The sequence below is a fragment of the Ogataea angusta genome (genome assembly GCF_019207475.1).
Source record: "Ogataea angusta isolate 61-244 chromosome Unknown 61-244_NODE_2_length_1002155_cov_89.706849, whole genome shotgun sequence".
In the NCBI taxonomy this organism is placed as follows: Eukaryota; Fungi; Ascomycota; class Pichiomycetes; order Pichiales; family Pichiaceae; genus Ogataea; species Ogataea angusta.
The window spans coordinates 508,315-535,938 of record NW_025065216.1 but is presented as its reverse complement, the minus strand read 5'-3'; the positions used below and the strand labels follow the sequence as shown (position 1 = coordinate 535,938).

Genomic DNA, 27,624 nt, shown 5'->3' with positions numbered 1-27,624 from the left:
GCTGTGCTATTTTAAAGTCCGAAATATCCCAATTTGGGATAACAGTGATCATTTTCCATGAGAACGTTATTACACGGATTGCTATTTCTATGTGGTGTGGCACTCGCCTCACTTGTAGAGGTGGATGACTCGAATTTTGAAAGCCTAGTTTTTGGCCAGCCGGGCAAATACTCGTTTGTTTACTTCTACGCTCCCGGATGCAAGCATTGTCTGGATTTGGAACCCCATTTTGAACCGTTGGTGGATTTGTACGAGGGTACAAATCTCCAAATCTTCAAAATAAATGGTCGTACGAACAAGAGAGTCCGTGACAAGTACCAGCTTTTTGGATATCCCACTCTCAAGCTCTTTTCTTCGCAAGGAGACGATATTGGAGCATACACAGGTATTCGGACGACCGCGAAAATGATCGAGTACCTGCAAGATGCAACGGGGATTCATCCAATATACCCACCAAAGACCGTTGTCGAAGTCTCACCGGAGAACATCGACCAAGAACTTTTCGAGAAATTACAGAATGACGTGTTGCTCGTTTTTTACGCTCCGTGGGCTGAACGATGGGACAATGCCCATAACTCTTTTTACGAGAGATTAGCACAGTATTACAAAAATGAGGTGAAGGATGGAACACTTTTCAGAGCGGTAGACGTTTCCAAGGCCGAAAACAATGTTCTGCTGGCACGATTCAAGGTCACGAAATACCCTACTCTTTTCTATTTCCCTAAAAATCGTGAGCACAATGAAAAACCGTTTAAATTGGATCACGACGTGGGCCCAGAGGAAATCGTCGAGATGCTGATGGGGTCGGATGTTGGACAAACAGAATTTTCACTAGTGAACAGTTTGGAGTCTACCGAGGTCGAGGAAGATATTGAGGACGACGATGTGAATGCTCAGTATCGCGATCTCTGAATTTATCTGGTGCAAGGAGGCAGCCGATAGATTATATATTTGTGATAAAAAACAAAATTCATTTGCGTGTTAAACAAGCATAAAGAAATGCTGAATATTTTCCGAATTGCCGGAGATCTGAGCCATTTGGCCTCTATCTTCATTCTCTTGCACACAATTTGGACAAGAAAGTCAGCTAAAGGCATTTCCTTGAAGACAAACATCCTGTATGCTTTGGTATTCGTGACTAGATACCTGGATCTATTTTACAGTTACGTGTCGCTGTACAATACTCTTATGAAGATTTTCTTCATTTCATCTTCTATATACACTATCTTTTTGCTCAAGAAGTATACCAAAAACATCGGAGAATACAGTGATGACTTCAAGATTCAATACTTGATTGCGCCATCCTTTGTCCTTGGTTTGATTTTCAACCACAAGATGACCATTACCGAGGTTTTGTGGAGTTTCAGTCTATGGCTTGAATCCATTTGCATTCTACCACAGTTATTCATGCTACAAAAGAGCGGAGAGGCAGAATTGCTTACTATCCATTATATTTTCGCATTGGGTCTTTACAGAGCATTGTATATCCCAAACTGGTTCTACAGATACTTTGCCGAAGGACACTTGGATAAGCTGGCACTGACAACGGGTATCATTCAGACATTGGTGTATTCAGACTTCTTCTACGTCTACTACCAAAAGGTTATCAAGAACATCGGTTTCAATTTACCTCAATAAACTACCTTCAATCTCTCTTCAGTGGATAATACTCAGTCCTCACTCCGTCTTTAGTCACAATCAAAATTTCCAATCCATCACCAACCTGTATATGCCTTTCGGTGGCCGAACTGAAAGCATCCCTCACCAATTGTATGACTTCCTCTAACGAAAGGAAACGTAATGGTTTACGCTTTTTGCCATCACTTGCAGGGTCCATCTGGTTTTTGAAATTGACTTGGTTATCCAAGAATGGCATAATTAAAGAAGCTGCAGCTCCTCCTGCACGACATTGTTCTCTTTCGTAGGATCCCACTGGGTCGAATGAGTAAATAGCACCTTTACCTTCCTCATCCAGTCCCCCCAAAATCGTGTGGACGTAGTAAGGGAAGAACCGTTTTCCATAAAGAAGGTGCTGTATAAATCTGGCGGCGCTCTGCGTGCTCATTGGCTTGTTGTGGTCAAAATGATACCATTCCAGTTGGTTTTTAAACACCTTGATAAGTTGGGCGGAATCGGCAGCAAACCCATTGGCTGTCAACAGCAGATTGCTACCAACATGAAACACCTTCGGCTCATAGCGTGTGTTTATACTGTAACCAGACGTGCTCCTTGTATCACCTGCTAGGACAGCAAAGTCCTCGCCTGCAATTCCTAACACGGTACCACCATTATCTATAAGGTTAGAATCCCTTGTGGACTACACTTACCTGTATACGGGTTAAATCTGTGCTCTATTGGTTGAAGAGGAACCTCATTCGAATATTCAGATGCCAAAGTCGCAGGCTGTACCATCATTGAGTGCCTGTTTATTCAAGATCTTTTGCCTTCCAAATTTTAAAATCGTCAAATTTACACCGTGTAAAGATTTATTTCAAGAAATACTTAAGATGTAGTTGTAATAAAATGCAACAATGTGCAAGTGGGAGTCGGCATCAATGTATTCGTTGATACCGTGGACTCCAGATGTCATTGGTGTAAATCCAGGTTGTCCTCTGAAGATGTGGTCGGTCAGGTCCCAGTAATGTCTGGTGTCGGTGTTACCTGTCATGATACCAGCACTAACAACAAGAACGTCATCTTCGAACTTCTCAGGATAAGTGATGTCTTCATAGAAAGTTCTGTAATGTCCTGCCAGGGATGCCCAGATCTCGTCGTTGATGGGCGTGATTGGTGCAACCGGAAGCTTGTAAATAGCCTTGATATTGATTGAGCCTGCCAGAGTAGGTTCAATTAGAATTTCTTCCTCGACAATCAGTCCCATGCCGTGCTCTTTGGCAACACCTGTGGCAATTCCTGTGATTCTGTCCATGATGGTGTCAAAGTCGTTTCCGTGAGCAATTCTATGGTTAATAAGCGCAGTGACGTTTTGCGGAAGAGCATTTGCCTTGTCTCCACCGTTGATGATATCAGCCGCGTGAGTCGTCAAAACATTATACTTTGTATTGGTGTCATCTAATAGCAGCTGGATGACTCTTTCATTCGACTTCTCGTCAAAGTGTGCTCTCAAAATATCCTTCTTCAAGCTCTTCTCAATGTCCGCGTATTCTGCTATGCACTGCAAAGTGTTCAAAGTCGGGTTGACATTGACGAGAATAGGATCGTATAATCTGTCCTCATATCTACTGATCAGTTTCGAAATTGTACCAATGGCTGTGTGGTCTGGTGCAATCGAAGAGTGTCCTCCTGGCTGCAAGACCTCAATTCCCAGATCCAAGTAGCCTTTTTCGCCGGTAGCCAGCATAGCGAAATTTTTGTTTTGCAGTTCCATGAAGACACCAAAACCCTCGTCAATGATATGGTACAGAGAGTTTGGACCGTACTTTTCCAGCAAGAACTTGCTGATGTGAGAAGCACCATACTTTCCGCTGCTCTCCTCATCGAATCCAAATGCAAAAATAATAGTTCTTTCTGGCTTGAATCCCTTGACAAGCAAGTAGTCCATTGATTCCAACAGACCAATCAACAGATTCTTACAGTCGCTTGCACCGCGACCATAGACCCTAGTTCCATCATAGTAGCCACTGAATGGGCCCTTGTCCCACTTTTGAGGATCTCCTGGCGGAACGGTGTCTTGGTGGGCAGTAAACATGGCAGGCTTCAATGAAGAGTTTGAGCCCTTGAACTCCAGCACAATTCCGTAGGTATTGACCTTGAAAACATTAGCAGCATCGAAGACTCTTTGGAACTCGGTCTCCAGGTACTCATGGAACTTGGTGAACTTTGTGAAGTCTGATCCTTCATCGTCAATCCAGGTTGGAATTTGAATTGCTCTACTCAATCTTGAGACCGACTTGTTCTTGAACTCATCATCGTGGAGGATGTAAACACTAGAGTCAGGATCCTTGAACTCAACCTTGTCATACAGGGGACACAATGGCTCATCGGTTGAGTCGGTGGGAGTGGAGAAATATCCCGAGACTCGTTCTTCCGACCGCATCATACATGGAGATAGATGGAAGAATTGGTATAAACCACAGAGAACCAACATAGCCAAGAAGCTGCGGAAAGCCAATTGGCTTCTCTTACGCACTTGATTGTGCGAAGGCATCTCGCAAACGTCTTTTTCTTGCATACTCAGAAATACTGAAAACCCTGAGTAAAGAGCTATCGTATATAATAGATACTGTCCTGCCGGATTCTGACTAGAGATATTCCTAAATGGGAAAAAAATGAAAATCATTTCTCCAGCTGATATGAGATTATTGTGTAGCCCTGATTATTTATGCACTATAGAAGAGAATTCCATATTGTACGAGCCTACACGCATGAAAGCAGCATTGGGCGGTATTTTATCCAACACTGAAAATCCCCTCTTTACGACACCAGCAGTCATCGATCTCATTCTCGTACTGAATGTAGACCTTTGATATGGATTTGCAGCTTTTAAAAAGCTTGTCGATTTTGCTGCGCAGGGAAAGCGACGTCTCGGTACGGTAATACTGTATGTGAATGTAGCCCGTCAATTTTGAATTGGCATCACTAACAGGCCAAAAACGTGGGGTTGTATAAGACCTCACGCCAGGAACCTTTAGGACCTCTCCTAAAACATATTGGAGCTCGCTCACTGAGGAATCTTGTGAGGCAAGAAGAAGATTGGAGGATGACGATTTAAGAAGCGGGATGGAAGACACCAAAATCAGCAAAGCGATGAATATGGATGCGATTGGATCAATGACCTGGAGTCCGGTCATTTTGACGATCAGTGTTGATAAAATCACACCAACAGAACCTAGGGTATCTGCCAAAATATGAAGGAAAATACCATGCATATTGTCACTCAGATTCGGAGGCTGTTCATCAGGTTCGGAATGATCGTGAGTATGTTGATGGGTATGTTCATGAGAATGGCTGTGCGAGTGTGCATGACCATGGGACCCATCGTGGCCATGGTTGAAAGCGAAAATTCCAACCAAATTTACCACCAGTCCAAGAATGCTGACAATCAAAAGCTCGTCAGTCTTGCGCAAGTCCACTGGATGGAATAGACGTTGAAAGGACTCATTAAGAATTCCAAATACCACACCCAAAAGAAGCGAACCATTGGTGAAGCCTGCAAGAGTCTCAATTCTTGTCAAGCCAAACGGAAACTCCCTGGTCGGATGCTGTTGGTTGTTTTTTGCAACTAATGAGGCCAAAAGGCCAAGGAACAGTGACGTGCAGTCTAACATCATATGGAGAGAGTCACTCAAAAGACTGAGAGATTTGGATCGGAAGGAATAAAGCAGTTGTATAAACATGAAAGACACATTCAGTAGCAAGAAGTTAAAAATGGATCTTGTCTCTTTCGAGTTGAAGAGTTGGACGACTAATGACACAAAAGTCGAGTTAGGATGTGACTTATCAGACACAGTTTCGCCAGGCGATGGACGCTCACTCTTTTTGACAGGATTTACTATCAGCATGAATAGGATATTGATAGCGAAATTTACCATATTCATCTTGAGTGCTTCCAATTTGTTATGAGAATCGGTTGTTGTTTGGAGTATGAGTGCCATAACAACATTCAAAATAATGATGTTTCTTTTATAATTTGTCAGAAACAAGCTCTTATTGAAAAATTGATTTATAGGGTTGGAGTGGTTGAATTCCAGTTGACTTATTGTGAAGATTGTCAATGAACCAGCAGTGACAAATATCATTTTCAGGTTGTAGCTCTGAAAATTGTATGATAACATCATGATAGTGCAAAGCAACAGCAGTACTCCTGAGGTCTGAATTTGGAGGTGGCCGAGAATTGACGACTGCTGCTGATCTGTTGATGGCATCAAAAAAACAGCTATTGGGATCAGAAGAAGGACATACATCAGCACGAGCGACATGAAATCCTGGTTCTCGATACTTGCAATGATGACATCGACTAAAAATGATAAAGCATATATGATAGACAGTTGATGCTTCCCAATCATATGAAGCAGCCCATCGTTATCAATTGCATAGGTCTCTTCCAGTTTAGCAGACATATGGTTATCCTTTGGGCCCGACAGGAGCAAAGCAAAAATGACCAAATTCATGAACCGTGCTGGACATAGTAGCTGATCGGCGAGGAAAATCAAGCTTATGGCACCAAAGAGCGTCAGCTGTCGCCCAAGTGACGATTGTATTGATTTTTTTGTTTCTTTTACAGAGGGAGTGCCATCTCCCAGCTTCGCCAGTATAGCTACCACGAGCATAAACAAAGACGACAAAAACGCAGACTGCACGAATGAGACTGTATAAAAGGCGAGTGACGGGGTCTCAAACTCAGAGGCTGCATTTGTAAGTTTAAGAGACACGAATAGGGTTGGTAATGCCAGAAACAGTGGTGCCAGATCTATTACTTCCTGCATTGATCGTGTCTCTATTTTAGTACTTTGAGCAAAATTATTTCAACACATGTGTAGATGGAGGTTGGGTCGATCGACGCCTAGCGTCCCACCGTAAGGACATAGCTCTTGATCCATTATGCTATAATCATTCCGAGTAAGCTATGCAACACATACTCATGGATCACTTTTGATCGAAATTTACTGTCATGGTTACAAATATAATACTCGAAGTACCATCACTATAAAGTGTAAAGCTTATTATTTTATTTTTCAATGCTTAAAAACCATGTAGGATCTTCCTGGTTTCGCTGGGGCAAAGGTTGTCGGACCATAACCAGACTGAAAATGGTACACCCGGCTCTGGAGATCCAATTTCTCAACACTGAAAACACAAGCCGGACATCGCTTGACGAGACGAAAATAATTGAAACACTAAACCTACTCACACCGAGCGAACTAGTTCAAGACAGTCAATATTATGATTTTCGCAAACCAAGACCCATCAAGCACTACCCACCACCACCTCCAAAGACTCTGGAAGAATACAGCATCAACAAGTATGCTCGAGACCTTGCCGTGGCAAACTATCAGTATTCTTTCCAGGCGGAAAACTATGTTGATCAAACGCTGCAAGACTTGATCAGCACAGGGGTGTTGGACCTTGAAACTTACAACTGTATTTTAGAGTATTACGTTCGAAAATCAAACCACCACCGCGTAAGCATGGTTAAGAAAAGAATGGACGAAGATTATGTGGAGCCTGACATTCTAACCTATAACCTGCTTCTTCAATTATACATGAAGCTCGATAAGACCACAACAGATTCGGTGATGAGTCTTCTTGAAAAGATAAAGAAGGAGGAGATGGAGCTATCTCGGTCGTCTTTGTATTTCGTATACTCAAATTTGAAGCAGATGGATCATATTTTGCTTGAGAATATGTTGGTCATGAAGGTGCCTCTCGAACACATCAATACAGTGATTGTGAAAAACATGAGTAGATCAGGCGTCCCACCCAAGCTAATACTTCAATTTCTTGAAGAGCAGAATATCCACTGCGGCATTCCGATTCACAATGCAATGATTGAAGCTTATTTGCAGCTTGAACCTGCATCCGTGTTTGAATATATTAACCATGTTTCTCAGAATCATGGCTTCAAAGGGAACACAAAAACTGCAAAACTCTTTGTTTCTCATTATTGCCTTAAGGGAGAGCCATATTTTGGTCTTTCGTATGGCAAATACTTAGCAGAGAAGTTTCGATTGACCAATAGTGAAGAAATCTACGTTACCATGCTCTCGCACCATCTGAATGTAGATCTCTCACCCGAACAATGGACTCTACTGGCTAGATATTACTATCACAAGGCAAGGAGGCTTGTTCCCATAAAACTGAAAAATCAAATTATTGCCAAATCCCCCACTCATGACTCTGATACTGATTTTGATAAAGAGTTCAGCAAAGACGAGTTACAGGTTTTCAGAAGAATCGATTCCGTTTTCAGGTGGAGGGGGGCGCCTATCACAAATATCTCTGAAAATACCCCAGATTATCAACGACTGGTAGAAGAATATTTCACAAAGACTAATTAGAGCAATTACTCGCATACTTCTCCCCAAATTTTGACCCCCTCATCGATCTTGGCCATATCCAAATTACTAATGCTCATCCGGACACTTCTCTTGCCCCATCCTCTAGGATCTCCAGTCACTTCAAAGTTGTCTCCTGTAGCAAGGACGACACCTCTTTTCCGACACTCATTCGCAACTTCCTGAACATCGATGTGCTCTGGAAGAGTGACCCAGTTAAAATAGCCACCATTGATTGGAGCAACTTGAGTACCTTTTGGTAGGTATTTTTGAAGCGCCTCATTTAAAACGGCCGCACGTTTAGAATAAGTAGAGTTAAGCCTGTCAAGTATGTCATCAATTGCCCCCATTCTGTAAAGTTCGCCAACTATCACCGTATTCAATTGCGAAGGGGTACCACCAGACTTAGTTGCACCTCCTTGGGAGAGCAAATAGGCGAGTTTCGGGGTGGCAGATTCTTGGTAGCCGGTTCGCAAACCCGGCCCAAGAATTTTGGAAAATGTAGTGTTGGAGATAACATTACCGTATTCTTCGCCCTCAGGCAGCGTCTCTCTGTCTAAGTATACCATTTTTTTGTGAGGCACTCGATTATGGAAATCCAACAGTTCATACACGTCATCGCAGATAATCAGCATGTTATGTTTTCTAGCAAGCTCAATCAAACGCTGTCTATTATCTTGGCTCAACGTCCCACCCCTAGGATTTGAGAATGTAGGCACAATGTACATGATGTATCTATAGATTTTTTTCAAGGGCCTATCTGGATCATGAATATGAGCAATATCTTTTTCTGAGATGGACTTTGCAACCGCTTCCTGAGAATCATAAAACTCCAGTTTCTGCTTCAGCGTTTCTAAGTCAATCTGACCGTTATCGTCTTCTTCTATGGACGTCATCTGGCCTCCAAACCCAGCATCGATGAATATCGAGTTCATCAAAAAGTACGTTGGACTGACAAGAAACGCTCTACGCGTCACTCCATTGTGCGCGCATGAGAACTGCGCTAGAATATTCAAGATGCCGTATGATGATCCCGAGGTTAAATTGATACAGTCTGGGTCGGTCTTTGTTTTCAGTTCAAACTTCTTATCATTCCAGTCCGCGATCAGAGCTCTGACCTCTAGATTGCCAGGATCTGTGCCATAGTTCAGCGGATGCGTGTTATTGACTCCGTCGTAGTTGTCCATGGTATTATCAAACCTGGACAAAACATTTTTGGAGGCCTCCAAAATCTCCTTGTTCGGTAATAGATCGATCGAAGGGTGTCCTTTGAAGAAGTTAAACTTAGCCGGAGCTTGGTGAGACATTTGAAATACTATATTGAAATTGCAACTGGGAAAAAAATTATTGATCTATACTGCGAATTCAGCCAAGCGATGAACGGATTGAATCGCCAACTCATCACCATTATAATTGTTGAGAGCTGTAAGCAGCGAACTGCTTCACTGAGCTTGTATTTGTCTATTCTGTGCAGCTCACACTCCAAAGTACACACCTCGTGTCATGTGCTGCTTTGCACAGCCATGTTCTCTTTGGTGATAAACACCTGGGGTAAATTAAATTAATTGCTGAATATTTTAAAGCTATATTGTACAATGTCGAACACTAGTCCAGAGAAGCCGGAAGAAAAAGGCCACTCAGATGAATACGAGGACTGGGTAGACTCCCCTGACGACGACCTCTTGGAAGAAGATGAAGGCGTTGCTCCGTTGGATGATGACGATGACTATGATTACGATGACGATGGCGACGACGACGCTGATGACGATTACTATGAAGACTAAATGTATACCCAAGTGTTTACTTCAACTCAATGAAGTAGCTTATATTACCTCCTAAAATAACCCTTAAAATAAAACATGTAAAATCGTGAGAGGGCTAACCCCATGGAAAAGCGAGCAAACAAAAGTCATGAACAAGTGCCATCATCCAAAATACCGTGATTGAACCAATTATGACCAAGAGCATCCATTGCAGTTATACGTTTCTCCGGATCAAATGTGAAGAGATGTTTGAGCAAGTCAATAAACCAATACCAAAATTCATACTCGTCATACTGTTTTTTCGAGATGTTGTACTTTGCAATTGACTCTTTCAAAGACGACTTCATGTCAAACGGAAGACCAACCTTCGAGCCGATCAGATCAGCAAGCGTTGGAAGCCTCTCAACTTCGTCAATCAGCTTCATAGGAGTTTGCGGTGTTGGGAACAAGAGTTTTCCTGTAGTCTTTGAAAAACAGTTCGCGATACAATCGGAGTTTGATGTCGACTTGCGACGCGAGGAAGAGTTGTAGTAATACTGACTGAAACATTTCCTCACAAGTTTGAGATCCACAGGTTCACCAAGAGTCCGCTCCATCATAGCTAAATGCTGAGCATTCTCGTGAGTTTTGAACAGAGCATCACCAGTCACTAATTCCACCAAGATACAAGCCACAGACCAGAGATCGCATGGGTATGACCATCCTATTCCCAGAATGATTTCAGGTGCACGATAATGTCGAGTTGACACCACTGAAGAGTGATACTCATCTTCAAAAATGGCAGATCCGAAATCAATTGTGTAGATCTTTGGGTCATTCAGAATATTTCTATATGTTAATGAGCTTGAACTTCCGTTTGGCTTTAGATATGGTTTCCTCGTGTAAGAATCGTCTTTGAGCAAGATGTTTTCCGGTTTGAGATCGGTGTGGATCAAATTCAAATCATGCAAAAATGCAACCGACCTTAATAGCTGTTTTGCAACAGCTTGTATGTGAGAACCAGGGAAAGGAAGAAATTGGTTTCTCTCTAGAAAGTCATAAAGAGATATCTTCAGGATATCAGTGACAATGCAAATGTGACCTCTATAATCGAAACATTCCCTCAAGTGAATACATTGGTTCTCGTTTTCCGGGTCATGCTTCTTCAACATCGTGAGTACTCGCAATTCAACCTTTGAGGCTTCTCTGTATTTTGGAATGGCACGTATTATCTTGATTGCCACTGAACAGTTATTGTATTTGTCGTGGGCTTTGATTACCTTACCGAATGTACCTTGGCCAAGTAATGATTGGATTTGAAATCGGTCATTGGCAAACGATGCTCCTGGCACTATAATGTAATGACCATCCTTATCGTCACAAGGGGTATCCTCAATCGAAGTTGCCGAAGTATTTGCGGAATCATATGAATCGGACGACGAGTTGCTGCTATGTTGATTGAATGTACTCAAATTCAAAGGGGCATCAGCATTGAATGATAGCTTTCTACTCACAGACTTTGGCGTGTTGTAAGTATAATTTGTGAATTGGTGCTGTATCAGCGTAGTCTTCACATCTCCAATCTTCTCCTGGACTGATTTCTTATCGAAATTTGGCTGATAATTGAGCTTGGAATACGAGAGTTGAGGAAGTGACTTAGTTCTCTTCTTCTTAATTCGGGGACCACTTGATGTTGAGGAACCAGATAATTTTAGGCTAGCGATCTTAATATTGTTCGTATTATAGTAAGAGGAGAAAGAGTTTCTGGGACGGGAACTATCCCTGCTGATCAAACCAGAATCGCTGTCAGTACCATTCATCAAGTTCATATCGGGTTCGTCGAGACCCAAATAATCGTCCATCCCGTCGCTGTCTTTGAAGATGTAATCTTCGGCTTCCGAGTCAAGATTGATGACCTCTTGGTCAGTATAAGATGCTCCAGTGGAGTACTGCTGATGGTTCTTCTTGTAAGCGCTGTGGGACGGACCCTCAGAGCCTTTGGACGAGACTAGTTGTGTGGAAGAGAGTCTTGGCCTCTTCCTTTTGTAATTGTTAGCAGTTAACATATCGAAGATTAAACCTCGCTTATATCCGCTTGGGAAGAGTTTCTTAGATCACCTGCGTTGTGCGAGATCCCACGGGTCAGATATCCTGTCTTAATATGAACTCCTAGTAAAAATTTAATATAAGGTTTGCATCCTACGTGAAAGATATATTGCCCTCTTCAGCCCCCTATATATTTTGCCCCCCCTAGTTTCAATAATTAAGCAGCCGCATAATTAATTGATTCTACCCGGCGTCGGCCGCAAATTGCAGGATTTCCGTGGGGGACAGCAATCGATTTCCTGGTTAATTTGTCACACTTTTCTTTTGTTTTGCACGGGGACACGATAAGCCGCTCCTGTGTTGCACCACACAACACGCAGACCAAATGAGGAGATCATAGTTTACAGGGACTTTTTATTGTAGATGAAACATACATGGTCGCTTCTACGTAGACGAAACAAGCGCGCTATCGCGATGATACTGTCACCGGTCTGGGGATCAAAGGAGCAGCATTTCCTGGGCACGTATCAGGACCCAATGCGAGCATTTGGAAGTTGCAGTATAATTTTGGCCACACTTATAAGATGGCCGGAATCATATTGTATTGAAGCAAATCTAGCCAGTAGTCCGAAAAAAAACCCGTCCTGCTTTCGAAAAGCAAGGTAAGCCAGACTCAAATTGTGCTGCCTGCGTAGGAGCAGCACTGAACGGCTTGGCACCTCTACACCAACTTAGCCACCTTTTTTTTTCCATAAAAGTTTCCAGCACCATTTGCCACACTATTGTTTATCCTGATTAGATCGTCCTATTTAGCACCCATGTCGCAATCACTGACCATGTTATCGAACATAGATTCGAGCTTGATGAACCAGCAAGCTGTCGGGACAGGTGATCAGCATGGAGACTCCTCAAAAATCTCAGGAACAGACTCGTCATCGTTGGGTCAGCAAAGCAACTCCGAAGACGATGACGAAGAAGACAAGAGCGGGCTCTCTGAAGAGAAAAAGTATCAATGTAGCCAGTGTCACCATTCATTTACCAGGAAACATAACCTAAAATCGCATATGCTCATCCACACAGATGAAAAGCCTTTCGAATGTACCCATTGCAACAGTAAGTTCAGAAGACAGCATGATTTGAAAAGACATGAAAAGCTCCACACCGGTGAAAAGCCTTATAGATGCGAAAAATGTGACAAAAGGTTTGCTCGTGCAGACGCACTGCTGAGACACGCGAACTCCTCGTCCGGGTGTGCTGGAGCAGGATCCACTTCCAGCATGGACCCGTCCTTGTCTCCTGGCTCCAGTGCTGGAACGACGTTGGGAAAGCGCAAACCCTACGATGAACAAACAATTCAAATGCACCCTTACAAAAAACCGAAAGATGCCACCAACGCTGAGGCTGCTGCTGCCGCCGCAGTGGCTTCGGCCGTGTCAAATTACTACGTGCAACAAGCAGCCATCCAGACACAGCAAAGACAAAGCAGGTCTCGATCCACGCAACAGTCCTCTCAGCCGCAGGTTTCGCTCAACTCTACAAATAACTATATGCAGTCGGCGGGATATCCTCAACAGCAGCTCGCCAATTATGGAGGAAACAACTCGAATGATGCCACTTTGGCTGAGCTCTACGGCACTATTGCTATTTTAGAGGCCAAGGTGAACACTTTAGAGTCCCGAATCATGGAACTGGAAGGTAAAGTGTCACATGCTGGCCACTAACTCGTCTACTCTTATGCTGTATTTGCTATTTACAGATTGTACTATAAACAATGATGAAATCATTTCTTTGTATTTTTATCATCTTCGGGAAGTCCGAGGTCCTTCCAGTCGACTCGCTCCATAAGTTCGTGCTCCATGCGACATGCAAGGTAATCTTTCGCTAGTAGACGACAGTTTGGGGCGTTCTCATTTCGCACAAGCTTCATGCATTTGAGGTACTTCTGCATGTGCTCCTTGCAATCCCCATAATGGTCCAGAGGAAACGCACCCCTATCAGGAGGCGTTGGGTTCCATTTCTGAAGGCGATTGCCCGGGTTCGCGGACATGTGATTCTAAAATACTTTTATCTACTGAAATATCAGTTTTCGTTGATTTTTTTGTCTATACAACCGTGCACCAAGTTAATTGAAGTATGCATTGGACATGTAGTTGGCGATATTGAAACCAGCCAGAGTGAGCACTATCCAACCACAGACGAGCACTGGGATCGGCATAAGCAGGTACTCGGTTTTTTGGAGGAACGGGAGTGCGTTATAGCCGTAGAACGTAATAATACAATAATATGAGGTTGATGCTAGATAGAGTGTGTTTCCTAGCAGTGTGGAAATCCAGTTGTTGAGTCTGAGTAATGGCAGCAAAATAAACTGCACCAGATAAAGACACACCCATATTATCAGATATGCATTGCAATGAATGTCAAAGCAGTATGCCCACTCCAACATGGAGTCAGTAGGCAAGAAAATGTTGCGTAACCTTTGGGATGACGAGGAACCCATGTTCATGTTTGGATTTTGAATGAAAAAGTTGTTGGCAATGATCCAGCCCACTGTGGCAACCGACAGGCCTACCAGGACAAAATCGACAACAACCATGTACAAGATCAATTTGAAAATAGTCAAAATGTCTGTTGAGTAGACCAAGCCCCAAAGTATCGCGCTGACTGTGAGGAAAAAGCTCAGAAGAATAACAAAACTAGGATCGTCTCTTGACCACTTATTCTTGGTCTGCTTCTGGTAGTATAAGCTTTTGTAAACACGCTTTGGCTGTATAATAAGGTTGAGCATCTCCCAAAGGGCGGTCTCGAAATCCAAGGAGCGTACATTCAGTAGTCTTTTGAAGTAGCGCGGAATAGTGAAGCTGGAATCCATTGACTTCTTTAGGCTTTTGATCTTTAGTTTGCGCTGCTGTCGTTTTGCAAATGATGATAACGTTGTGGACGAGGACTGTAATGAATTGGCTACGCTAGCCAGGTCATCCGCTTGAGGGGTCGGTGCACCAAGAATGTCATCCTGCGTTATGGGGAGTATCGGGTTTGTTTTTGAATGCAATCCTAGTCCTTCCAGTTGCTTTTTTGGCATCTTATCAACGGTTTGATGAGTTCTACGTCACTAAAATGAATCAAATTAATTTTGGTCGTGTACTTAGCGCATCTTTTTAGTCGAGATATCTGTCTAAAGGCTCTCCCATGGTCTGCTCTAGAACCTTCACAAGACCAGTCCGCACTTCCATCTCTACTTCTTCATCATCATCTTCCAATAGTTCGGCCACAATTGGAACCAATTGAGGAAGCAGCCCAAGCCAGCTCTCTCCAACTTTCTTATAGATATTTTTCAGTGTTCTTACAGCCCAGAGTTTCTCCTTAGGCTTACAAGTGGCCTTCATATGGCTCAGAAGCAAGCTATTGATAGCCTTGTTGTGCTCATCCGAGGAGCTCGTCGCTTGCACGAGGCTCGTGACGGCTCTAACAAGGTACTTACCAATAGAGTCTTCGATCGTGCTGAATTGAGAGCACAGAGCTGCTGAAATCGGCGTGAATCTTGTATCTGAATGCCAGTACTCATCCTGGTCATACTTAAATGATGATGCCAACGAGAGTAAGATCAATCTCTTCAAACTGGTCTGGTCACTCTTCTGCAATTTGTATAGCAGCGATTCAACAGAATCCACCAAGTATGAGTAGTAGGAAGTGATAATAGACTTGAGGTTCTCCTGCAACTTGTTGAAGAGCTTGAAGAACGCAAGAAGTCGGTCTGTCTCGGTGATGGAAGTGGTGACCTCCTCACCGTCAAACGCCCACCTAACGATCGAGGCGAATAACGGCCTGAAGGTTTTGTCGTTCAATTTGAGCACAAACTGCAAACCACACTTGTGAACTGAGGCCTCGATTCTATTCACCGTGTTGATTTCCAGGTCAGTGTCTGCTCTGTATTCGAGTGCCAGCAAGAGGAATTTCACGAATGCACCCGAATTGCTGACTGCAGTTTTCTTGTCAATTTTCTCTATCACCATCTCTAGAGCAGACAGATGAAGGCCGATTGCAATCACGTCAAGCTTGGAGACAAACTTCCAAAGAGAACAGAATGTGAGTAACAAGGTTTTACCATCCATATGATCCACCATTACCGTCAGAACAGACGTACGCACAGAGTCTGAAACCTGAGACGAGCGCAGAACGATTTTTACCATGTCTGCCAAATTGGGAGTGACAAACGATGGCATCTTTTTGACGAGACTGGTAAAGAGAACAAGCATTGCAGTCTGAACTAATGGAGCCGCAGTTTCGTCTGTTCTCTCAAAGATGTCAAACAGTGGAGGAAGGATTTTCGTGAAGTAGCCAATCACCTTAACACCAATGACGCTGATCACATTCGTGATGCAGTTGATTGACGAGACCACAATTTCCGGGGCGCCATTGAGCAGACCGGCAGGGGACGTAACAACATTCAATGCCTTCAGATACAGTGACGAGTCGATGTGAATGGTGTATTTTTGGAACAGACTAGCGAGCGTATCTAGTGACGTCTGTGAGAGTTCAACATCCCTTTGAGAGCTTATCATGTCCAAAAGAATAGGCAGTAGATGAACAATTCCTTCATGAGCATTGGGATCTTCGACGTGCTCAGAATTGAATTTGAATGCCGTAAGAGAGGTGATGTGAATCAAGGTTTTCAATGAAGCATGTGGGGAAGACAAAATGCTGGAGATGGACTCCACGAAATGCTCAATAGGAAGTAGACTCAAAATATCATTTAGAAGCTTGTAGAGTTTGTGCATTATCTCCTCTTCTTCAATTTCCTGCTGACGCGAGTCGATAATCTCAAGCACATCCTGCACCAACTTGGCAAAACAGTTTAGCAGTGGCCGAGGATCGCCTCCTTGAAGACAAGCGGACGCTATCTTCAGTCTCAATCTGGATATACCATTGATGTCCTTAGCATCAGAAATGGTATGTCTCAAAAAGGAGAGCAGGCATTTTCTCAAGTTGAATAACTCCGATTTGTTTAATGCCACAAGTGCGGGTCCGAATATGACCCTTGAGCTTAGCTCCATGAATTCAGGCGACTCCTTGTCCAGCGGCTCTTCGGGAACCTTTTTCCATAGATCTAGGAACTGCTGAACGGCTTCTAACTGTTCTTCGACCTTGAAATTTTGCAAGAACGAACATGAAAAGTCTGTTAGCGCAGAACAGTCCCCCATTTTGTGTTTGGCGTAGGCATTCGCATATTGCTGACCGCACAAGAACAAAATCAGGTGAATTGAACTCGAGCTACCCAATGTTCTGGCTAACGTTGTGAACAGCCTAGCTCTTCTGTGACGAGGGATATGCTGGAAAGCACTCACAAATGAAGTGAGCAGAAATTCCACTTCTTCCACCATATCTGAAGTAGTGGCTTCTGCTAAAGCTGGGACCACGCACAATATCGTTTGTTCAACAACATGAAAAGAAAACTCGTCGTCCTGCCTAATTGTATGTGCTCCCATAAAGGTGAATATCGGCATCACAGAATGCAATATCAGCTCTGGAGAGAATGTTGCCAGCGCAGCAACGACCAGAAGCAATTTGTTTTGGACCTGTGGCGAGCTTGAAGACCTGATTGCTGAGACAACAATGTCTGCACGAATCGAGGTGATCTCTTTGCTCTTTATTTGCGACCGTTCAAGAGACTTGATCACATTATTCATGCAGGAAGCTAGTGTCTCCTCAGAATATAATATTGGCAGTTTTCCGTCGGTTCCCAAAGTCTCCAAATCATCAAGGATATCGAACAGCAATTTTAACAACTCGAATGAGCCTTTGAAGTTTTCCCTGCTTTCTTTCTCTAGCACGTCCAGTATCATTGTCAATTTCTTCAAATGTGTAGAGGCCATGAAGGAAACTTCTTGTTCCTTCATTGCTTGACGAGTTGATGCAGAAGATCTTCTTCTTCTTTTAGGAACATTTGACTGCTGTTCGGACGAATCGCTGAGAGACGAGTCTTTCAGGATTTGCACGAACAGCTTGTTTGACAAAGTTAGCGATTTCAGTAACTCAACGGTATCGTAACAAATAGTAGTATCGTCTTCCGATAATCCTGTGTCAATTATGCTTTTGACGATACCGATCTGATGCTCGAATTTGAGCGTCGGAAACAATTCGACAAGTCTTTTGGCAGCTGCATTCGACAATGACTCAGAAGAGCAGTTCAGAGCTTCCACAATAAATTTGATGGCAGTGTCGTGGTGCTCTTTTTCTGAAACGATGTGAACGATCTGATTCTCAAAACCCACGTAATCAACACCTGAAGAAATACATCTCGATCTCCAAACCTCTCTCTCGCTAACGAACGACTCCAAAATTTTCTCCAAGATTTGGGACGGAGGCAAGGCTCCTTTGATTGCTCTCGCGGCGTCAGTGACCAATCTGATCAAATGGAGTTTTGGAGCCGGTAACATGATGATGTTTGCATGCGAGGCAAAAAATGCTAAGATGATTGTTCCCGACTTTTTATCACAAACTAAAGACACAAACAGCTTTTCAAATTGATCCGCAGTCGTGCTTATGTCGGTGGCTTTCTCAATAATATTTTCGACAAGTGTATGTCCGACTTTTGGAGACACCATAGAAATATTCTTGGTTGAATCACCATACAAAGTTGTCTCCAAAATGGACTCCTTTCCAGCAGATCTCAAATTCTCCTGTTTCAAAACCTCCAATGCATTGGAGCGGATAAGTCTATTTGTGTCAAGCAGAAGTGCAGATAGAATAGGGACCAGAATGTAAACACTGTATTTTGCGTCCAATGCTTGAATTTGAGCACAGACTAATTTGAGTGCGTATGTTCTTGCCTTGAGTGGAATGTTCTGCAACAAAGACACGCGTAGAAGAAAGGTAATCAGGGAATGTGTGTCTTTGAAACACGAAGAAAGGAAAGAGCTGGTGGAACCATTGAGCATGGATTTCATATAGTGTTTTAGTAACAGAGAGAACTCCGTATCGATTTGAGCATCACATTGCATGTAGGACGCAAAAGAACTTTTCACATTTTCCAAAGCTTCGTCCAAGTAGACAGTTCCGTTGTTTTCATCAATCGTTTCTTGCTCATCAGTGTCCTGAGGTTCAGAAAAAGTTGTCTGGAGGGACATTTCTAGTTGATCAATGCTGACCTCATTCGCATCCAAAAGTCTACCGAACCACTCTGGAGATTGGTTCTTGATGTGTTTCAAGATGTTAGTATAGACAGATGTGTCTTGAACATTCAAGTTATCAAAAATTGCCCTGCACAAGGCTTGGGTCTGCTCGAAATTGAAGGCGAAGTGGCAACTGGCGATTGCAGCTCTATCGTCTAGCTTTTGGTTGAGTATTAATGTTATCAAATAAGAACACACAAATTTGGTGTCTTGAGACCGATGTATGAGTCCAAAATAAGGGGATTCCTCGTCAAGAAACTCAGGTATCCGATTGAAGATAGGAAGAGGAAGCGAGTCTAATGGATCGGTATGCACTGCCTGATATAGTTTGAGGATGCTGGTAAATGCCTGTGTCTGTGGTCTATTATTGTCGAACTGAGCGTGAATGAGAATGGTTTCAATGGATGCCATGAGAACGTCCTTCGAAAGAGGAACTGCAGACGATAACACTGTCATGATGGTGTAACCACTAACTTTCGAGTCCTGGTCTTGCGACACAAGCAGAGACCCGCAAATAGTGAGTACGTGGGGAACAAAATCAACCAACTTTACTGAGTTCTCAGATGATAAGGCAGCGAGCGCAGAAATGGTCATGCTGACAAAGAAAACAAGTTGCAACCGATATTGATTATTCTTTGCAATTTCTTCGGCAAGAAATTTGGAGTACAAATTGTAAAAGTCAGTATCTGTGAATGCCTTGATAATACTGTTTCTTGACGGTAGCTTGTTATTTGCCTTTTTAAATGCAGAAAGCCATTGGAACAACAATGGCATTTTTGGCAAAACGTATAATACTCTCTCAAACACAGGCTCTTTGTAATATGGAAGTGTAGTCAAGAGAAGATGCTCCGCGTTATGGTAATTAATCTGAAATCTTCTTAGCAGCCACTCGGAGGCCCTAAGAGCAATGGCCAGATGCCAGTAAGGTGCAACCAAAGATAGAAAAGCATCTATTGTCTTGTCAAGGTTTTCATTTTGCTGTTGAGATTGAACCTGTCTATCAATACCTATCGATGTCTCACTGAAAATTGACAGCTTGAATTTCCCAAATCGCTTGTCGATTTGTTCCAAACGATTAAGGGCCTCGAGTGCTTCATAATAGATTGTCTCGTAATCTTGAGTGGCAGCCTCCTGTGAACTATAAATGAAAGATACAGAATGGATTCTCGACCTCTTCTTTCTATCCAGTGCCACAGTCTGGGTATTCTGTGCAATGGCAGAGAGCTGCTGTTCCAAAAGAGACATGATGGATCTATTACACAGGGATTTATGATATTTTTTTAAGCTGATTTGAAAATTTTATTTGGTTTGTACACGATTTATCATATTGAATATCATTTAATCGAAAAAAAAAAAATCGGTTGTTGGTCAACATGAACACTAGTAAAGGAGCCAGTGACGTTCTGAAGCGTACGTCAGATTTTTTACGCAGTGGCCTTGTGACAGAGCAGCCTGCGTGGTATAAGCCAGTTGCGTACCACCCTCCCAAACAGATTCAACACAAGACTATTAGACCCGAAAAATTCTCCAAATTGAGGAAACTTTCGGTACCACCCCGGAGCGGAAACTTGTACAATACCAGATTGACACAATCTGATTTAAAATTGAATCTTCTCAAACCACAGAATTTGAAATACCTGGAAGACAAGATAAGAAACGTATTTTATCAACAACACCCCTGGGAACTGGCAGATCCGAAATCCTTGATTGAAAACGAGCACACAATCGATAACAAGAATCAAAACTGGTCCCATATGAGACAACTCACTAAGAGGTTGGATGGAGAGAGTGTTGTTCAACGTACGCTGTATGTGATGCAAAACGAAAAGCTCAACTTAGTGCAGGCTTACGAGAAAGCTAAGTATGAATACTACAGACTTAAAATTGAGGAGGAGACGGAGATGAACGTTGCGAGAGAAGAACACGAGATGTTTGGTGCTGTATACGATAAGACTGTTGTTGAGCAAGGCTTCGACAAGGAAACTGAAGTGATCAAGAAATGGAAGGTGCGCGCACTCGAGGAGACTCAAGTTTTGGAAGCCAGGTTGAGCAATCTGTCGTCCGATCTTGGTGGGGAAGAAGACGTACAAGCTCCAGACGAAGACACTCTGTTCAATGATTTGGAAGATGTTGAACTCGAAGAGCCTAATCAATAACTACCTGTTTATAGCGCAAAAAAGTATAAAGTATCATATGAGCACGCTTAATTAAGACTATGTACATTAAAACCACGTTTTCCTCTCCAATTCTTTTCTTTCAATCCGCTTTTTGTATTTTGATCCCTTGGCCTCCACAATGACCTCTTCTGCCTTTGCCACTGCATCAGAAATTCTCTGTTTTCTCTCGTCGTAGGTTCTTTCCCATTTGTGGCCCTTTGGACTCAACACACCCTTCAAAAGCGCTTTATTTTCATACTTCTCGGCATAGAATTTCTTGTTATTGCGCATTGTCGGCATCAAGTCGGCTATCCCGAACTTGTACGCAAGCTTGTATAGATCTGATTGCCTTCTTAGAGAATAAACAGGCTCTTGAACTTTACCGGTGACCGGATGTCTATTGGGAATAAATGGATTGGCATCTGGGGCATTTGCAAGAGTTTGCTCAGACGCATACTTTCTGAAAGGGGCTGGAGGGTAGCGAGTAAAGAAGTTCCGGAGCTGCAATGGTAGCTTCTCAAATGCCTCCAGGGCAGAGAGGTTGAACAACTTCGACATGTTCGTTCTGAAGTTTCGAAAAATTTAATTAGAAGATCAGTATAATGAAATTTATTCTCTTTTTGTCGCGTGATCATGGTCACGTGCTTAGTTTTTGTGAGCCTGTCTTCTCGACAACCAAAGCAGCGATATGTAAGATATATCGTGGCCATGCAGTTGGGCCTGCTGTGTCTCACTTTTGAGTCGCAGTCACCTAGACTCATATAACTTTTACATCTTATCATCCGGATTTTTTCTTTCGAAAAATTTAGTCACATATTTTATCATGCTTCAACGGACTACTTTTGTTCAAAACGTGCAAAAGCGGCTGTTCGGTAACACGTCTTTTGTTTGCAAGGGATCCTCTGCATCTTTTGTTGCTGAAGTCGATCCGTATACCGTTACGACTTACTCAAGACCGCCGATAGTTTTCACCAAGGGAGAAGGATGCCACCTTTGGGATATGGAGGGAAAGAAGTATACCGATTTTTCTGCTGGAATTGCAGTGACTGCCCTTGGACACTCGCACCCCGAAATTGCAAAGATCATGTACGAGCAAGCTACCACTCTTGTTCATAGCTCCAACTTGCTTTACAATCAGTGGACTGGCGAATTAAGCAAACAGCTGGTGTCCAAGACTCTGGAGTCAGGAGGTATGAAGGATGCGTCTCGTGTTTTCATGGCCAATTCCGGCACCGAAGCTAATGAAGCTGCGCTGAAGTTTGCAAGAAAGTACGGCAAGTCGTTTGCGGATAACAAAATTGAGTTCATTACCTTCGAACACTCTTTTCATGGACGGTCCATGGGTTCACTTTCGGTAACACCAAATCCAAAATACCAGAAACCATTTGCGCCTTTGATTCCTGGAGTAAAGATTGCAAAGCCCAACGATATCAAGTCCGTGGAAAGTGTTATCTCTGATAGGACGTGTGGAGTGATTATAGAGCCAGTTCAAGGAGAAGGTGGTATATATCCTATGACTTCCGACTTCATGGTGCAGCTCAAAGAGTTATGCAATAGGCATAATGCGCTTTTGATCTACGACGAAATTCAGTGTGGATTGGGCAGATCTGGAAGACTTTGGGCGCATTCCAAGTTGCCAGAAAGCGCTCATCCTGATATTCTTACAATGGCCAAGGCTCTCGGTAACGGATTTCCTATTGGTGCAACGATGGTGACCGAAGAAGTTGAGAAGGCTTTAAAAGTTGGTGATCATGGAACTACATATGGTGGAAATCCATTGGGTGCTCGAATTGGATTATACGTGCTGGACAAGGTTTCTGATCCTGAATTCTTGCAACAAGTCGAGAAAAAGTCGGAACTTTTCAAGGTCAAACTCAGCGAACTGAGCGAGAAATTCCCAGATCAAATCAAGGACATTAGAGGGGAAGGCCTTTTACTTGGTGTGGAGCTGAACCAGGACCCATCGCCAGTGATTCAAAAGGCCAGAGAGCTTGGACTGCTGGTTATCACTGCTGGTAACAACGTTATCCGATTTGTTCCTGCTTTGAACATTGAAGACTCTGACATCATCGATGGTCTCGACATTTTGGGAAACGCTTTCCAAGAGACATTTACCAAATAATTAGATATATAGATATAATTGATGTTGGTCATAAAGTGTGTATTATGGACACCCCATTCGCGTCGATGACGAGCGAGAAGTAAAATCCTGCCAGAACACTGATATAGACCAGGATCAGGATTGAGCCCTTGAAATAATTGGACTTGCCCTCGGCATACACGTAGGTGAACATATACACCGAGATGAGTGACGCTATGCAATCCCAGCGAGGGAATATCAATGAAAATAGATTGTTAATGTCAGCCGGTGTGGCTTTAATGTTTCTGAACGAGGAGTACATGGTGACGATTGGAATTTGCAACAGACAAACCTGTAGCGCATATGCAGATCCAATCTCCATTGAAAGTGCCACATTTCCGTGTGTTGCAAAAGAAATAGCATTGACGAACTCGGTAGTGTTGGGCACCAACGCAAACACTGTCAGTCCAAGGAACTTTGGATCGATAGGGAAGGCACTAAGAACATCATCCACTACGTCCACGAGAATTTCGGCAATGACAGCATACATTAAAGTTGCCAGAAGCAGAATTGTGGTACTTTTCGTTCTGGACCAATTCGGAGCGTCATGGCCACCATCGTCTGTTGTTTGTATAGTTTGCGCTGGCTGGCCCGGCTGTCCAGGTTGTGTAGCTTGGAAGGCTGGGCTTTGCATAGGTTGCTTCCCAGGTGTTCCTTTCTGACTATTGCCCTGAGTTTTCCTATGGGTGAGAGTGTTATCAAGACGAAGAGATTTGATGCTCGTGTTCTCTGTCGCAACACCGCCATAGTTCTCCGTTTTCTTTTCCTTTTCAGACACCACGGGAGTACTCCAAATGAGTGCCGCATGTGTTTTGAGAGTAAAGAGCAGTCCAATGCAGTACGCCAAAAACAGCCCAATGGCACAAATTGCGGCAAAAGGCCTCAAATAGTCCAGATATAGCTTATCCACCGCGAGATTCGGCTGCAAGAAATGACACTTTTTGCAATCTGTTCCATTTTCGGTGTATTCAGGTTCGCAGTCAAAGCACTGAACCTCATATTGTCCATAAATCTCATATAAAATTGTGGGAGAGAGCATGATGAATATGGCATAAAGGAGCATTGTGGAGGAAACGCCAGCAGATGCAGGGTTGTATCTTTGCGTCTTTCGACGAAAAGCCCCGCCACACATTGAAGTCCCGGGCAGAAGTAGAACAGCTCCCAAAATGGACCCTATCATGGATCCCTCAACAAGCTTCCCTTTTGACTGATTCAGCGCAATACAGTACAAGAACACTTCCACGATAGTGGAGAAAAACGCATTGATGACGGCACCCAAACCCATTGAAGTTTGCGCAGAAATTGAGGCAACAGCTTGACCGATGAAATATGCTAACGGAATAACAGAGACAAGGCACAAAATAAATATGACCACTGGAGAAACAAATAGGGATTCAAACCCAAAGTACTCTTTTAGAACAAAGAAATCGAATATGGTAAAGATCACCAGGAATATGAGGTTGATAAAGAAAATGTTCGTACCGTCCACGGTATATTTGTAGTAGTGGAATCCAAGACTTCTGTAGGTGCAAATCAAAATGGATTCGTTTGACGTGTTCGAAGCCAACTTGCGTTGGTAATAGTCCTTTTCAATTTCGATGGACAGTGCTAACGGGTGTCTCCTGATATGATAGCACACAGTAAAAAGCACCTTGGCCATCGGGATTGTGAAAACAAGTAACCATAGAGCTGCACCCAATGCAAGCATAACTGGCTGGGCACAAGCATAGAACAATACATAGAAGATAAGTCGTCCAATATTCCATTTTCCTCTTCCAAAGAGCCTCTGCTTGTAGAACGTGGTATCTTCGTCCTCATCAAATAACTCCTCGTTGTTTTCGTAATTTCCATCAGATGCATAGTTAGCACCTACATGGGAATTCAAAGGAGTAGTCTCGCTTGCACGTCTTTTTCGATCGGGGGCAGCATAAAAGAGACGTCCTTCATCTTGTGTTCTCCATCTTGCAAACTCGGCAAGCGTGCTTCCCACGTTCGCATCTTCTGTGAGATAGTTTTTGTCTGCTCTTAGTAGGATGATTTTTCCAAATGGAACAAACAAATAAGTGCCCAGATGCAAGTACAGTTTTGCATATCTGATGGAATCATTGTTTTTAGGATTTGTAAACGCCGTGAACACTAATGTGATGCATCCCATCGCAACACATAGCATTAACAACACAAAACCGAAAGTGCAACTCCATATAAAGTTGCAAAATGCATTTGTAGCAGAAACTTCCCTAGCGATTTGTGGTGTCGAATGAATATCGTTCTCTGCCTCGATCTCGACGGATCTGTTTTTCTTGTAGATAGCTGGCTTCCAAATACGTATACCGAAAGGATGCGTCTCATTGATAGCATCCTGTCTGCCCCTCAATGTAAAACTCTCAGCAGAAGATGTAGACTCAGCGTCAGAATTGTCGCCATCTCTTTCAGAGAGATCCTGAGCGGAAACGCGAGGTTTTATAGGCTGGCTATCTTCAGCCTGCACGAATGAACTCTCCTCACCGTCGTGGTGGATATAGTCTCCCTCTCTTTCTCGTAAGATAGCCAAATCCTTTGAAGTTGCCAATAGGTTTTGCGCAATCTCGGCCTCCAACTCTTGAATCTTGCGGGACTTTGGATCATTGGAATCTGCTTGTGTTGTAAGAGCCTTCTTGAAGCGATGACGTAAGGCATCTGAATAACCTTCCAAGTACTCTCTGTTCAAGTCCTCCTCAACTTCGTCCTCGTCGTCGTCAACGCTGAAAATGTACTTTGAGCTTGGTGCTTTTCGTAAGAATGGCTTTGCTTTACCCGGGTGGACATTAGGCCCCGTATGTGAGGGCGTACTCACTTTTGGAGAGGACACCGTACTATTCCCAGCTACATTTGGCGAACTTGTGGCGCCTCCTTTATCTTTGAGTAGGACGTATTGTCTGTGGTGAGATGCGGAACCTGTGTGGTGCGGTTGGTAATTCATAAGCACGTGAGTAGATGGAATTGGAGTAACTCTCATTGACTTAGAGGACTTTTGGGCTTTTGGTTCCTGTACGTTTCCGCTCTTTGCAGATAGTGCAGGAGACGCGGGGGAAGGGCTGATGGCATTGTTATCTACTTGTGATTTGGACAGCTTTTTTGCGGTTTCGGAGTCGGACATTGGACGGCCTTTAACTCTTCAATTACCAACAATTCGGGCCTTGCTTCTATGTTTAGAAATTGAACGCGACTCTCAAGACTCTTCAGGTCCAATTGATGCTATTTCAGATTTTATATATAATTTAATTTTTACTATCCCCATGCATTTTCAAAACAGGCATGTCATTTTCAACTTACTTAAAATATAAATGGAATCATGGCTTTTCTGTTCTTTGGATATTTGTCACCAAAGGTCTTTTTGTAATTTCTGTGCTTCTGCTTGGCCCAGTTCATCATGGTCAAGGTTCCAACGATGAGGAATAAGTAGCAAGACCAGTTATTGATCATGATGGCATAGAACAACCAGCCCAGACTCTCAAAAAAGTAGTTTGGGAAGGAGACCAATGAGAAGGCAAAACCATACGGTATTCTTTTCTCTCTCGATCCGTCACTTCTGAGCTTCATGAGGATGAAGTGACAGTAGAAATTGGCCAGTTCGCAAAGAGCCCAGAGCCCAATATAAATGTATAGCTGCTTCAGAGGTCTGTCTTCAACGTAGAAAACATATTTTTTCCAACCAGTATAGTACCTGTCCTGAGGAGCGTACACGGATAGGGCAATAAACAATCCGTTAAATACCCAATAATGTCCACAATTCCTGAACAGATACTTCAAGGGCATTGTGTCGGCAGAGAACATATGGATGAAAGTTGTCTCATATTCTCTCTTCAAATAGTGAACCATGGTTAAGATGTAGGCAGCAATTTGAGTGTACGTGTTGACGTCTGGGTCATACAAGCCGTAATAGACCAAGGAGTGGAACAGCATTGGACCAAAGTATTCGATCAAGTAAACTGTTCTCCAGCCAATTTGGGGTCCCACGTCTTTAGCATAAACCGTGATAGTATCCGTCGTAGAGAAGTCAAGTCCGTTAGCTTCCAAGGTCTTCTCGTTTTTCAATGTTCTACGAACGGGCTTCTTGTCAGTAGATCCTTCTTCTTCCAGAAGAGAAAGCTTAACCCTGTTGGGATCAATGTTGTTGACCTTAGAGTACTCGCTAATAATAGCTTGCACCTTTGCCTTAGGGTCGGTATCGCAATTGATCTTCCGCAAGTTCTTAGATCGAGGAACAATAATGAGATTGACCATGTTATCCAAAGAAACAAAGTTAAAGAAATTTTTGGGCTTCATAACCTTGTTGATTTTATAAATATACCTGTTTGAAGAAGATTCATCATCATA

At 43.1% G+C, this 27,624-nt stretch overlaps 18 protein-coding genes across 18 annotated transcripts; 7 read left to right on the top strand and 11 right to left on the bottom strand.

Annotated features, from left to right (window-relative positions):
- Positions 1 to 57: 57 nt before the first annotated feature.
- On the top strand, positions 58 to 912 carry KL928_001137 (uncharacterized protein; the record flags this gene model as incomplete). The annotated part of the gene is made up of 1 exon (XM_043201469.1): positions 58 to 912. The coding sequence occupies one exon, from the start codon at positions 58 to 60 to the stop codon at positions 910 to 912; it is 855 nt and encodes a 284-aa protein (XP_043061596.1).
- An 87-nt stretch (positions 913 to 999) lies between these two features.
- On the top strand, positions 1,000 to 1,638 carry KL928_001136 (uncharacterized protein; the record flags this gene model as incomplete). The annotated part of the gene is made up of 1 exon (XM_043201468.1): positions 1,000 to 1,638. One exon carries the CDS (start codon positions 1,000 to 1,002, stop codon positions 1,636 to 1,638), a length of 639 nt encoding a protein of 212 aa, XP_043061595.1.
- Positions 1,639 to 1,645: 7 nt separating this feature from the next.
- On the bottom strand, positions 1,646 to 2,065 carry KL928_001135 (uncharacterized protein; the record flags this gene model as incomplete). Its single annotated transcript, XM_043201467.1, has 1 exon — positions 1,646 to 2,065. One exon carries the CDS (start codon positions 2,063 to 2,065, stop codon positions 1,646 to 1,648), a length of 420 nt encoding a protein of 139 aa, XP_043061594.1.
- Positions 2,066 to 2,491: 426 nt separating this feature from the next.
- Positions 2,492 to 4,168, bottom strand: KL928_001134 (uncharacterized protein; the record flags this gene model as incomplete). Its single annotated transcript, XM_043201466.1, has 1 exon — positions 2,492 to 4,168. The coding sequence occupies one exon, from the start codon at positions 4,166 to 4,168 to the stop codon at positions 2,492 to 2,494; it is 1,677 nt and encodes a 558-aa protein (XP_043061593.1).
- Positions 4,169 to 4,409: 241 nt separating this feature from the next.
- On the bottom strand, positions 4,410 to 6,446 carry KL928_001133 (uncharacterized protein; the record flags this gene model as incomplete). Its single annotated transcript, XM_043201465.1, has 1 exon — positions 4,410 to 6,446. The coding sequence occupies one exon, from the start codon at positions 6,444 to 6,446 to the stop codon at positions 4,410 to 4,412; it is 2,037 nt and encodes a 678-aa protein (XP_043061592.1).
- A 324-nt stretch (positions 6,447 to 6,770) lies between these two features.
- On the top strand, positions 6,771 to 8,018 carry KL928_001132 (uncharacterized protein; the record flags this gene model as incomplete). The annotated part of the gene is made up of 1 exon (XM_043201464.1): positions 6,771 to 8,018. The coding sequence occupies one exon, from the start codon at positions 6,771 to 6,773 to the stop codon at positions 8,016 to 8,018; it is 1,248 nt and encodes a 415-aa protein (XP_043061591.1).
- A 5-nt stretch (positions 8,019 to 8,023) lies between these two features.
- Positions 8,024 to 9,322, bottom strand: KL928_001131 (uncharacterized protein; the record flags this gene model as incomplete). Its single annotated transcript, XM_043201463.1, has 1 exon — positions 8,024 to 9,322. One exon carries the CDS (start codon positions 9,320 to 9,322, stop codon positions 8,024 to 8,026), a length of 1,299 nt encoding a protein of 432 aa, XP_043061590.1.
- A 69-nt stretch (positions 9,323 to 9,391) lies between these two features.
- On the top strand, positions 9,392 to 9,799 carry KL928_001130 (uncharacterized protein; the record flags this gene model as incomplete). Its single annotated transcript, XM_043201462.1, has 2 exons — positions 9,392 to 9,483; positions 9,625 to 9,799. 2 exons carry the CDS (start codon positions 9,392 to 9,394, stop codon positions 9,797 to 9,799), a joined length of 267 nt encoding a protein of 88 aa, XP_043061589.1.
- Positions 9,800 to 9,924: 125 nt separating this feature from the next.
- KL928_001129 (uncharacterized protein) lies at positions 9,925 to 11,823 on the bottom strand (the record flags this gene model as incomplete). Its single annotated transcript, XM_043201460.1, has 1 exon — positions 9,925 to 11,823. The coding sequence occupies one exon, from the start codon at positions 11,821 to 11,823 to the stop codon at positions 9,925 to 9,927; it is 1,899 nt and encodes a 632-aa protein (XP_043061588.1).
- Positions 11,824 to 12,621: 798 nt separating this feature from the next.
- KL928_001128 (uncharacterized protein) lies at positions 12,622 to 13,524 on the top strand (the record flags this gene model as incomplete). Its single annotated transcript, XM_043201459.1, has 1 exon — positions 12,622 to 13,524. The coding sequence occupies one exon, from the start codon at positions 12,622 to 12,624 to the stop codon at positions 13,522 to 13,524; it is 903 nt and encodes a 300-aa protein (XP_043061587.1).
- Positions 13,525 to 13,583: 59 nt separating this feature from the next.
- Positions 13,584 to 13,850, bottom strand: KL928_001127 (uncharacterized protein; the record flags this gene model as incomplete). The annotated part of the gene is made up of 1 exon (XM_043201458.1): positions 13,584 to 13,850. The coding sequence occupies one exon, from the start codon at positions 13,848 to 13,850 to the stop codon at positions 13,584 to 13,586; it is 267 nt and encodes an 88-aa protein (XP_043061586.1).
- Positions 13,851 to 13,925: 75 nt separating this feature from the next.
- KL928_001126 (uncharacterized protein) lies at positions 13,926 to 14,882 on the bottom strand (the record flags this gene model as incomplete). Its single annotated transcript, XM_043201457.1, has 1 exon — positions 13,926 to 14,882. The coding sequence occupies one exon, from the start codon at positions 14,880 to 14,882 to the stop codon at positions 13,926 to 13,928; it is 957 nt and encodes a 318-aa protein (XP_043061585.1).
- A 76-nt stretch (positions 14,883 to 14,958) lies between these two features.
- KL928_001125 (uncharacterized protein) lies at positions 14,959 to 20,217 on the bottom strand (the record flags this gene model as incomplete). The annotated part of the gene is made up of 1 exon (XM_043201456.1): positions 14,959 to 20,217. The coding sequence occupies one exon, from the start codon at positions 20,215 to 20,217 to the stop codon at positions 14,959 to 14,961; it is 5,259 nt and encodes a 1,752-aa protein (XP_043061584.1).
- Positions 20,218 to 20,345: 128 nt separating this feature from the next.
- On the top strand, positions 20,346 to 21,128 carry KL928_001124 (uncharacterized protein; the record flags this gene model as incomplete). The annotated part of the gene is made up of 1 exon (XM_043201455.1): positions 20,346 to 21,128. One exon carries the CDS (start codon positions 20,346 to 20,348, stop codon positions 21,126 to 21,128), a length of 783 nt encoding a protein of 260 aa, XP_043061583.1.
- A 66-nt stretch (positions 21,129 to 21,194) lies between these two features.
- Positions 21,195 to 21,686, bottom strand: KL928_001123 (uncharacterized protein; the record flags this gene model as incomplete). Its single annotated transcript, XM_043201454.1, has 1 exon — positions 21,195 to 21,686. The coding sequence occupies one exon, from the start codon at positions 21,684 to 21,686 to the stop codon at positions 21,195 to 21,197; it is 492 nt and encodes a 163-aa protein (XP_043061582.1).
- Positions 21,687 to 21,951: 265 nt separating this feature from the next.
- Positions 21,952 to 23,250, top strand: KL928_001122 (uncharacterized protein; the record flags this gene model as incomplete). The annotated part of the gene is made up of 1 exon (XM_043201453.1): positions 21,952 to 23,250. One exon carries the CDS (start codon positions 21,952 to 21,954, stop codon positions 23,248 to 23,250), a length of 1,299 nt encoding a protein of 432 aa, XP_043061581.1.
- Positions 23,251 to 23,278: 28 nt separating this feature from the next.
- Positions 23,279 to 26,404, bottom strand: KL928_001121 (uncharacterized protein; the record flags this gene model as incomplete). Its single annotated transcript, XM_043201452.1, has 1 exon — positions 23,279 to 26,404. One exon carries the CDS (start codon positions 26,402 to 26,404, stop codon positions 23,279 to 23,281), a length of 3,126 nt encoding a protein of 1,041 aa, XP_043061580.1.
- A 176-nt stretch (positions 26,405 to 26,580) lies between these two features.
- On the bottom strand, positions 26,581 to 27,573 carry KL928_001120 (uncharacterized protein; the record flags this gene model as incomplete). Its single annotated transcript, XM_043201451.1, has 1 exon — positions 26,581 to 27,573. One exon carries the CDS (start codon positions 27,571 to 27,573, stop codon positions 26,581 to 26,583), a length of 993 nt encoding a protein of 330 aa, XP_043061579.1.
- Between the last annotated feature and the right edge of the window lie 51 nt (positions 27,574 to 27,624).